The sequence below is a fragment of the Sycon ciliatum genome, chromosome 10 (assembly GCF_964019385.1).
Source record: "Sycon ciliatum chromosome 10, ocSycCili1.1, whole genome shotgun sequence".
NCBI lineage: Eukaryota > Metazoa > Porifera > Calcarea > Leucosolenida > Sycettidae > Sycon > Sycon ciliatum.
Genome location: NC_088652.1, coordinates 25381633 through 25392586, shown reverse-complemented (window position 1 = coordinate 25392586; position 10954 = coordinate 25381633). Strand labels below are relative to the sequence as shown.

At 48.4% G+C, this 10954-nt stretch overlaps 1 protein-coding gene across 3 annotated transcripts in view; it reads right to left on the bottom strand.

The window, feature by feature from the left end:
- Nucleotides 1–3494: 3494 nt before the first annotated feature.
- The window catches only part of LOC135825665 (uncharacterized), a 51362-nt gene continuing 43902 nt past the window's right edge, over nucleotides 3495–10954 (bottom strand). For all 3 annotated transcript variants that reach the window (XM_065338285.1, XM_065338286.1, XM_065338287.1), the window contains 2 exons: nucleotides 6619–6758; nucleotides 3495–5016 (listed from right to left, as the gene is read on the bottom strand). In XM_065338285.1, coding sequence (XP_065194357.1) covers nucleotides 4203–5016; nucleotides 6619–6758 — 954 coding nt within the window. In that variant the 3' untranslated portion in view covers nucleotides 3495–4202. The remainder of the gene's footprint in view (nucleotides 5017–6618; nucleotides 6759–10954) is intronic.

Below are 10954 nucleotides of genomic sequence, written 5' to 3'. Positions count from 1 at the left end.
AGCAGCACCAGCAGCAGCAGCACCACCACCACCAGCAGCTTAACCACCAGCAGCAGCATCACCAGCAGCACCAGCACCACTACCAGCATCAAAAGACTAAGTAGCAGATTCACCAGCAGCAGCACCACTACCACCAGCAGCAGCAGCACCATCAGCAGCAGAAGCAGCAGCACCACCACCACTAGCAGCAGCAGCAGCAGCACCACCACCACCACCACCATCAGGGGATGAAATGCACACGCACATTAACTACCTTTATCTTTTACTCTGCCCATGATGCTACATTGGGGAAAAGAGTAAAGAAAGCAATTGTATCAGAATGTCTGCGTAGGCAATTCTGGCCAAGTTCACATCCGCTTCTGGTTAGAAGTTAGAAAGAGTATAGCAGCAACAGAAATTAAGCGTGAGAAAAGCATTGTCCATGAAGAGGAGGCAGCAGCATTGGGCATTGTAGAGAAGACTTTAGTTATTACTTGTAGTCACAACGTTTCTCCGACCAACTGAAACATGGTGCAATAGAGCGCCATCAGCAGAACGAGATTTCCTTAGCAATCCACATGATCCTTTTTCTGTTAGCTGTTTTCACCCTACTCTAGCTACAGACCATCGGCATGAAAGAGTCCCTGCAAGCCAGTAGATATCAACAGAAAATCGCAATAGCTGATAGTGTGCAGTGGGAAAGTTGCAAGGTCGGCTGGGGAGGGTGCTTTCCCAGATCAGCTTACAGCGTGTTTAAAGCATGGTGGTTGAAGAGGAACATACAGTTGCTGTAGAGAGAGAGAGAGCACTCAGAGGTAGTCCATTCTTAGACTAAGAGTTGTGCTTAAAGCATGGTGGTTGAAGAGGAACATACAGTTGCTGTAGAGAGAGAGAGAGCGCTCAGAGGTAGTCCATTCTTAGACTAAGAGTTGTGCGAGAATTCCGTGAAATGAAGAAAAGCCTGAACAATCATGTCACATCAGTTTCAAATCAAGTTCAATGTCCAGCAGTCCTAGATAGTACACACTGACAATGCGCCTGTGTCACACACACACACACGCACACACACGCACGCACATGCGCGCACGCACACACACACACACACACACACACACACACACACACACATACACACACATTTTCAAAGATATGTATGAAGGCCTGTATGACATTATGTATGAAGGCCCATGGATGCATGGAAAATTTCCAATCATTTTCTACTTCTTCAGTTTTAGAAAAAAGTAAAACGGACGCCAGCTCAAATTGCAAGAAGTTCAAGGTCATTTTGTGGCTGCCCCACAGTGGTTTGTTCTGTGGTGAGGCGCGCGTGTGTGTGTGTGTGTGTGGTGGTGGTGGTGGTGGTGGTGGTGGTGGTGGTGGTGGTGGTGGTGGTGGTGGTGGTGGTGGTGGTGGTGGTGGTGGTGGTGGTGGTGGTGGTGGTGGTGGTGGTGGTGGTGGTGGTGGTGGTGGTGGTGGTGGTGGTGGTGGTGGTGGTGGTGGTGGTGGTGGTGGTGGTGGTGGTGGTGGTGGTGGTGGTGGTGGTGGTGGGGTGTATAAGCGCATGTGTAGGCGTGTGTGCAGGCATGCGAGTGAGAAAGGCATTGACATGCGGACGGCCGGGGGTAATCAACACGCACAAACCGGACGTACCAGGGTGCAGGCATTGACTTACGGACAATGCAAAGATTACCATTTCATCAGCTACCACACAGCAGACACGCATACTCGCATACACTTTTTCTCTTTTTCTGTTCTTTCTCTTCTGCTGTTACTCCTTGTTCGTGTTTTCACTTAACGTTCATACCTTCAAAGTAGTGAAAAGACTCTGGGTTAAACAGCAAATACACATACTCGTAGGGATCGCAGTCTCTCCTCATCCGGGGGTGACACGCTCTGTCTCCATACATCGAACCCTCCATCTTACAGCTGTGCATTGCACCCACGTAGACTGGGGCCATGTGCTGCTGTGCGCCACCAGTGTGGGGATATCCCGTCCCACACAACGGCAATGCTCCGTCTCCATACAATGGACCATCAGTCTAGCAGCTGTGCACGTAGACAGGGGCTACGTACTGTTGTTGTGTGTTATGAGCATGGGAGAAATCCCGTACCGCACCATGACAACATGGGCACGTAGCACGACATCTGGCAGTCCTTAAAGCTGGTTCGTGACGTATTGCATACTCGGCTACTCGAGACGCCTGGCTATGCCTCTCGGTCCTCTGGGCAGTCTCTGCACACAGACCATGCTTCTCTTAAGGCACACCATGACATTAGTGGACTGTAGCTTGTACTGTCCATGCCCTGACGAGGTAGGCGCGGACGCATGGCATGGTCAGTTACTGCCTTGGAACGACTGCAGTCTGCCTGGCCGGACCTCCATCGTTCTGCTTGGCACGCTTCCTCTCCGAGACTCCTGACGATGTGCGTTTTGACATCCCGTGGAAAGACTCCAATGTTTCGCAACTTGCTGTCCCGTGTTCGGATTTCCGACATTCTGTCTGCGAAGAACAGATTGTTGTGTCGGACGTACTGTTCTGGATTGCCATCAAGGAGTGTCTTTAGCTGTCATTTGGCTGGATGCGATGTTGTGCAGTATCAGCATGGCGGACTCCGGCTCCACACGTGGCATCAGCAGTCTCACAGCTATGCATAGCACCCATCGGTGTACACTGGGACGTGTTGCTGGGTATCAGAAGAGTGTGGGGAAATCCCCTCAACGGAATGACAATAACGTACGTACGTAGCATGGTGTACAACATTACTAATTCCCATTTCAAAGTAGTGTATACGGCCGGGTCCCTGAAGAACCTCGACTGTGCTTCTCAGTCCGTTGGTCGGTCTCTTCAGACGGAGCATGCGGCTCTCCATGCACATCATGCCAGTAGCGGTTTGTAATGACTATGAGCTGACAGCGTGAACCCATCAATGATCAGCTGCTTTCCTGGGAATGCCAGTTGCTTGCCTGGCTGGATCTCCCTCGATCTGCATAACATACTTCCTCTCCGAGACTGCTGGCGATATGTGTGTTGACATCAGTTGGAAACTAGGCAACTTGCGTGTTTTGTTATCAGGTGGAAACTAGGCAACTAGTGTGTTTTGACATCAGATGGAAAACTAGGCAACTAGTGTGTTTTGACATCAGATGGAAAACTAGGCGACTTGTGTGTTTGACATCAGGCGTCTTGTGCGTTTTGATATCAGTCGGAAAACTAGGCGATATGTGTGTTGACATCAGTTGGGAACTAAGCAACTAGTGTGTTTTGACATCAGTAGGAAACAAGGTGACTTGGTGTCCCGTGTCGGATTCCGATATGCTGTCTGGGAGCCGATTGTTGTGTCCAATATGCTGGTTTGGTAATCCGTTTAACCGCCACGTTGCTGCACATACAGTATTATCAACATGACAGATTCTGTCTCCATACGTGGCATCATCAGTCTTACAGCAGCTGTGCATACCATCCATGTAGACTGAGGGCCACATCTGCACCACCAGTGTGGGGGATGGGAGGGAGGGGGGGGGGGGGGGGATCCCACGACGCCTGATGGCAATGCCGCTATACCGCGATAAAGGGCACCGGTAGTCTTCTTACAGCAGCTGTGCAGAGCACGCACGTACAATGGGACAATGCGGGTTGTTGTGTGTCGGCACGTCACTCTGGAAACATTCTTTGCCAAGCGATGGCAGTAACATGCGCATACAAAGCATGGCATATGGCAGCACTCAATCTCAGCTCAACGCATTGCAAAGTCAGGAAATCAAGATGCTCCGGTGTGTGTGTCCTCAGTCTGTCGGTCAGTCTCTCCACACAGCAGGCCAAGAATGCAGCATCTCAAGCCGTCACTTTGCTGGACAGAACGTAGTTCAGCAGCAGCATGACGGGACGAAGAAGGATGGTTCTGTAGAGTCAAGTCTTCATCCAGTACACAGACGCTTTACACAGAAACACTGCGGGACCAGTTGGTTGGCAAATATATACACTATCCGTTAGTAAGTCGGTCGAAGTGACTGCCAAGTATCTGCTAAGAGTAAGGACAATGAGAGCGCTATGCTCTGCTTAGACAGATCTCCGCTGGAGTGCCGAAGTCAGCAGCACAGGCAATAGACCTTCCCAAACATTCAGCACCAAGACATGGTTGGTGACCACCAGGATTCTATAACTTGGGCAACTGTACTTCACTTGAACTTGGGCAATTGTTCCACACTATCACTCAACTCTGGTTCAGGGTTGATTTCTTTGAGGACTAAGCAACTTAGGCATTTTTCTCCTTCTATTCTGTATTGGCGCATGGTTGGGATCTTCATTTCTCACCGGATCCTCCCCCGAGCCGGCTGGTGTTTCCGCATAGGGATGTTCTGCAGCCTGTGGATGCCCAGCAGCCGGGTGGTTGTGTGGAGCAGTGCCAGTCTTATGCCCCGTTGGAGTTGAATAATGGCGGGAGGCACTCTCGTCTGGGCAATCATCCCTGGCTGGCACACTACTATTGGGTGACTCAGCATGGCCGTGTTGTGAGGTATGCATCCGCTGCACACCGGCAGCAGTTTCAGTGCAGTCCAGTGAAGGAGTGCTCTCTGTGGACATGTTGACATACGCGTTGTTCCGGCATGGCAACGTGTCTGGCTGGCCAATGTCTTGTGGCTCAGTTGGCGTTGGCTCAGTGGAGGACGCTGGCTGATGTTTGTCTATTTGTTCAGGCGGGACTGGACTGGCTTGTCTGGCATGTTGGACACTGTGTGGAGATTCAACCAATGATGACGAGGCTGGCTGGAAAGAATCCGGCTCGTCGCGCTCAGAAGATCCTGACGAGCGAGCCGGCTCACTTCCGGCGGGCTTCTCGGAGCCGTCCACGGAAAGGCTTAGGCTGTACGGCATCGATGGGTGTTCAGGACTGGCCACCGTAGGGTTACCAGGAGGAAGTTGGACTTCATACTGCTCTGTGCAGCTCACGTTGGGCAAGACCAACCTCAGTTGCTCCAGCAGGTACGTGAACGTAATGGAGCGGCTCTCACGGAAACATTCCTCCAGGATAGAAGTGCTGCAGACATAAGACACAAGAACCGAAGTACACACGCAAACAATAGGATTGAGATCCATTATGGCATGCTTTGTGACGTGTAGACGCTGAAAAGTTAAGGTCGGCAGAGCAGCCTGGCCCCGCCACCACTTCTCCTGCCGATTCAGGAATACAGTGGACTTTTGTATAATAGAACGACGGTATGGTGCACCAATAACCAATGGCTTGTCCACCAACTCTATGGTATGCATGGATTACACTCAATCTGCGGACAGAACTATTTCGTACTTTGTGGAGTAAAAAACCTCGGGGGACCTCGGTCTTTTACTCAGTCTATATATCCTGTATAGAACAACTATGAGGTCTGTAATCTACATATCGTATCCTCCACGCAAACGTTTCTCTTCATATACAACATATATTTGTAAACTAGTCAAAAGTTAAGTATTACATGTATACTATAGCCTATAACGCATTGTACGGCATTGCAAGATCAAGGTCATTGTTTAAACTAGGTTCAGCATCGGTAGCATAGTGGCTGGGTGGTAAGGAAGAGTGACTGAGGTTCACATGGTTGTGGGTTCAAATCTCCTGAAATCCCCTCTTGTGCTCAAAATTTCTTCTTTTAAGTGGGACAGAAATGTTCAAGTCCAAGAGGTAGAGGAGTCAAATTAATTGCGTACATGTATTTGACTGAGCAGTCAGGTCAAATACGCGATATATTCGACCGCTTAGGTATCCGGGAAATCAGTAGGGTCAAATACTAAGAAGGCGATACATTCTATTAGCAGGCTGCGGAGCACTTGCATGATCTAGGGATGAAACGATCATCCAGTTCTCCTTATCGATTACTGTTCATTATAAACGATCGAGTTATCATAAAACGAGTATGCTGGATATGCATGACGTATTAAACATTAATGATTTTGGTCTCTGCAACATGATAATAGTGAATGAATGACTTGTGCACACTGGATCCCAAAGGTGCGAAGGTGACTAGAAAAATGGTGTGAATTTTATCACCTTGGATGACGCGGGGGGGGGGGGGGGGGCAGTGCTGTGGTTGACAATGCAGTGCAGACAGTGTGACTTAGCTAGTACTATGCACATGTATACTGCACAAGTACAAGTAGTACATGCTGTACTCAATAGCAGCATAACCAGCAGCGATCATAGAGCTAAGGAGTAAGTTCCCAGTAATCCGTGTAATCGTTTCATCCCTACTTGCATCACTAGGTACGCCAGGTCGGCATGGACACATGTACTTCAGGACCAAACTACTGGAGCCAGAAAATGAACACACTGAAATTCCAGATGATTCGGGTATACACATCAAACAAACACAGAGAGAGAGAGAGAGAGAGAGAGAGAGAGAGAGAGAGAGAGAGAGAGAGAGAGAGAGAGAGAGAGAGGCAAACAGACAGACAACAAACACACACACACACATGCTAAGTATGTACACTCGCACATTCACACTTTCACTCATGCATGTACGCACGCACGCACCCACGCGCACCCTCCCCCCCCCCCCCCCCCTCCACACACACCTACACACCCACCCACACACACATGTACACATATTTATACACAACTTGAATCTGTGCGAGAGTTCCTTGCGCTTACATTCCAGGCGGTGCCGAGAGTGGTGCTTTGAGGCGTCTTCTCTGGTGGAGAATTCGGCGTACCTCCCTATTGGAGCAATCACTCCCATAAGGCATCCTGCCTAGTGTGAATATTGACCAGACCGTGGTGCCGTACGACCACTGCAAACACACAAGTCAACAGTCGAGTTGCAAAACGTGACAAGAGACAAATTGGAGAAACAAAATGTCATGGTTCGTGTGAGGCTCAGCTGGAGAAAAAAAAAGTTCACGGTTCGCGTGAGACTCGGCTGGAAGCCCAGTTTTCCGCATCCATCGTGGGAACGCCACTACCCTCTAGGATCAAAGGCGCAGCTGCAACAAAATTAGGTTAGGAGTAATTTCGAGGCATCTTGCAGCTTCATCTGTAGAAAGTAGTTGGGTAGACACACCCATCTCCTGAACACTGAACAGGACCGAACCGATTCTTACTGTACAAATATTGTGGGCAATAACGCCATGCATACGGTCAATACCGTAGTGCCCGTACCGTGTCCGACGCCACCTTAAATAGAGAAAAGGACCAAGGAACTACAAGTTACGCTATAATGTCCACTGACACCACCAGTTACTTGACAATCAGCTCATGCAGTTCCCTGGTCCTTTTCTCTATTACAAATTGATCACTGACTCTACATCCGAGTCTACAGAGGTTCTGCGAATGATTTCTCAGCAGATTCGCTCGCGGGCGCAAAATGTACAGCGTGGGTGAGCGGATTTGCTTATGGGCGCTATGTATGTAATGAGAGTCGCTAGCGTTAGTGCAAGTACAGCTCTGTGCAATTCTCCAAAGAATCTCGAATGGTGATGTATTCGAATAGCCTCTAAAGCACATTGTATGCTCCAGTGTTTCTGGTAATGACGTTACAGTGTAGTTCTCTTCTCCTCGTAAACTCTATTCTCAAAATTACCTCTCTGCGATCATTCATGACTCCTGATGTTTGCAGGAGGACAGACACGGCCGGACTGCTTGCATCCCCGCTCATGTCACTCATGACACTGCATCACTGTCTTGAGAAAGTGCTTGGCAAAAGGAGAGTTTATCCAGAGCAGCTTATACTAGTAGTGCTGCAGTTAGCTTTTCTCCAACTGCTCCCAGCCCCGTGCCATCTCCACACTTATACAATGGGACGACGATAACTACATTTAGAAAGATTGTTTATTACAAGACGACTACGGAAACGCCACTAGACATGACGAACTCAAGACGAAGACTGCTTTTCACATCACAGCAACACACGCATGCACCAACACCACGTACACACAACGTACACAAAATAACACACTACAACAGGAGCAGCGAAGGGACAGGAGGAGCAGAGAGTACACTCACTCAATCTCACTAGAACGCTTGAATGCTAGTACAGAACACACGTTCTCGTGTGAGTAGCCGAGTGAAGCAATCCGATCGCCACGGCATCTGTCTAAAAAGTAAATGCCATGTGAATGAGATGGAAGTGGAAGGTGAATTCATTGTGTGTGTGTGTGTGTGTGTGTGTGTGTGTGTGTGTGTGTGTGTGTGTGTGTGTGTGTGTGTGTGCGTGTGTTTGTGTGCGTGTGCGCGCGTGTGCGTGTGTGTGTGTGTGTGTGTTTGTGTGCTTTTGTGTGTAGCCCAAACCAATGCTGATTCTCCCCCTTGTAAGGACATACAAATTCCTATCAAAATGTTTGCGATAGCAGGTACAACAGCAGAACCATGCACGATCGGTATACACATGTCAAACCAGTCGGAGACATGTTTTGACATTGCACTTAGGGGCTTTAGAATCTGTTATTGCAAGAGATTCAGCGGCGGTAGGCGAATGTCAAAGAAACATCTGGAAGATCCTTTCAATAAGAGTGCAATACCCTCCACCGGTAGCATTCGCGCGAGGCTACGTACGCCAATAGCTCACCAGGTCACGTGACACGACCCAGCCTATGCTATTCAAAGAAAAGCCTTTGTGTCTCCCCCCCCCCACATTTATCACAGTGCCGCACATGTACTAGTTGTTACTTGCAAAGGATGAAACGAAATCATACAGGACTGCACGGTCGTCATAATGATGTCGTGAGGTTTCGGTGACAGCTCGTCACCTTCCAAAATTAGCAAGGAAAGTTCGTTCACGCTGAGACATACCGCTCCCCATGGACTCCTTAAGGAATATCGAGCCACTTTGAGTGCACCCAGTACCTCCCCTTTTCTCCTTGTTGAAAGTGGCTCGATATTCCTTAAGAAGTGGAAATAGCCTTCTCCCCTGGCCCCCGCCAAACAACAGCACACCGTTCGGTTAGTTTCAATACTAGTATATACTTCTCAATAATAAACGGCGAGGGCGCAGGAGGAGAAAGACGAAAAGACTAGACCCAGGCAAAACGACGACGAGAAAAGACACGGAGAAACAACAAAGAACAAGCCGTAATAAAGCGACGAAAAATTGGGACGACCAATCAGGAACTTATATGTACAGAACACATGACCAAGACAACCAGACCACGGACGAATCACACATAACTCTCATTCCCAGACCAAACTAGCACTGCGCATGTACAGCATTCACTTGACAGTCATTCTCACACAGATGGAAGCAGATTCTCACACTCTGACAACGCGTACTCTTGCATGCACCACATACCATAAACGTCACACATCACACCATGCTCGCACGTACACTTACACCATATCATTATGACATCAGACACTGGACTCTACGAGATAAGAACCAAATACAACAACATGCGTAAAGAATAGTCGAACGGAATTTCGCAACAAGTAGAAAGCTGTCCTAGTCATGCGTGTGACATTGCAAAAAGGTCAATGCTGCCGGTGCCCTCGTCTGTACATCTCCATGTTTCCGCAGCCGCCGGCCTTTGACAACATTGAATACCATACCGGCATTCCTGAACTGCTATCCACTGCCTTCAAAACACCATAATGGCAAAGCTAGACGCTTGGGTCGAAGCGAGCTCTGGTTGGACTGTAACGCCTGTGAAAACTGCACACCTCGACATCGCAAAGTATTGCCCGATGCGAATGTCATCATAGCTTCCACTTACGAAGAAGTTGATCAGCTCGAAGGCTATTATCAATGTGAAAAACGATGACGACCGGTGTTTGAAGTGGACCATTTTATCAGCTCTACACCCTGCTGAGCAGCTCTAGACCCTGTTGAGCATAACGCAGAGCGGGCTGATAAGTATGTTCGGCATGCACAGAGTCTGAATTTTGGAGATGTTGACTTCCCGGCATCTCTGGAAGATGTCTACAAGGTCGAGAAAGCGAATGCCCTGCCCTGTACATCAATGTTTTTTTGGATTGGAGGATAATCCTATATCCCCGATAAAGTTATCAGGAGAAAAGAGCGCCATCAATCGGCCGGTTGTACATGATGGCTTTTTCAGCCATTACTGTTGGATAAAGAACTTCAACGCCCTGTGCTATAGGCAGACGAAGGGCAAGGCAAGAAGCTATTTCTGCATGAGATGCCTTTCCGGACACTGCCGCGTACTTACTCAGAAAGAGTCACCGGTCCAACTGCCTGCATGCCAGACTGGCAACAATTGAAATGCCCAAAGCAGGTGAACAACTCCGCATCGAAGAGATTCGGAGTAAGATAAAGAAACCATAGGTAATATACGCAGTTACAGAGTTGCACTCCTAGCACTCACAGTGCATTCCAGCGCTGATGCTGTCTCCTTTTAAAACCCTTTATGTACCAGCCATCTATAGTCTGTTTCAAAAAGATTTACAATCAGGTTTGGGTCTTAAAAAGTATGAAGATAAGGGAAATTTGGACAACAAAGTACATAGAATGGCTTGTTAGGACACGGCAAATTGTTCTGTGAAGGTTTCGGAACAATTGGACCAACCGTTAAGGAGTTAGAATTTCGGCCAGGTTTCCGGCCTTTTCCCATGGTTTACAATTTGCCCAGGAAGCCAGTATCGATTTTTTATCAAAACCCACGATTTATCCTTTCCTTTTTGGCCTTGTGGTTATGAATGCTGTCTGCTGACCATGAAGTTGTGAGATAGCTTTGCCAAGTCATGGCCTTGGGAATGAGTCCGTGTCGATGTCGTTTTCGTCACACGGTGAGTAAATTGCATCGCAGCTCAAAGAAACTATTTTGGTCACAAAACGGATTGGGACACATGCCGCTCGTCAACATTTACAACACTTTCGTTTCGACATGTCCTCTCTGACTCCATTATCGATACGAGGAAGAACTCGTTTGTTGTAAACCAGACGTACGTCCATGACTGTGTCAACGTGAGTGAGTTGTCATTTTTCCTGCTTTCGCGCGGAATATTTCTTCGAGTTCACAGTGAGTTTTTCCAGGCA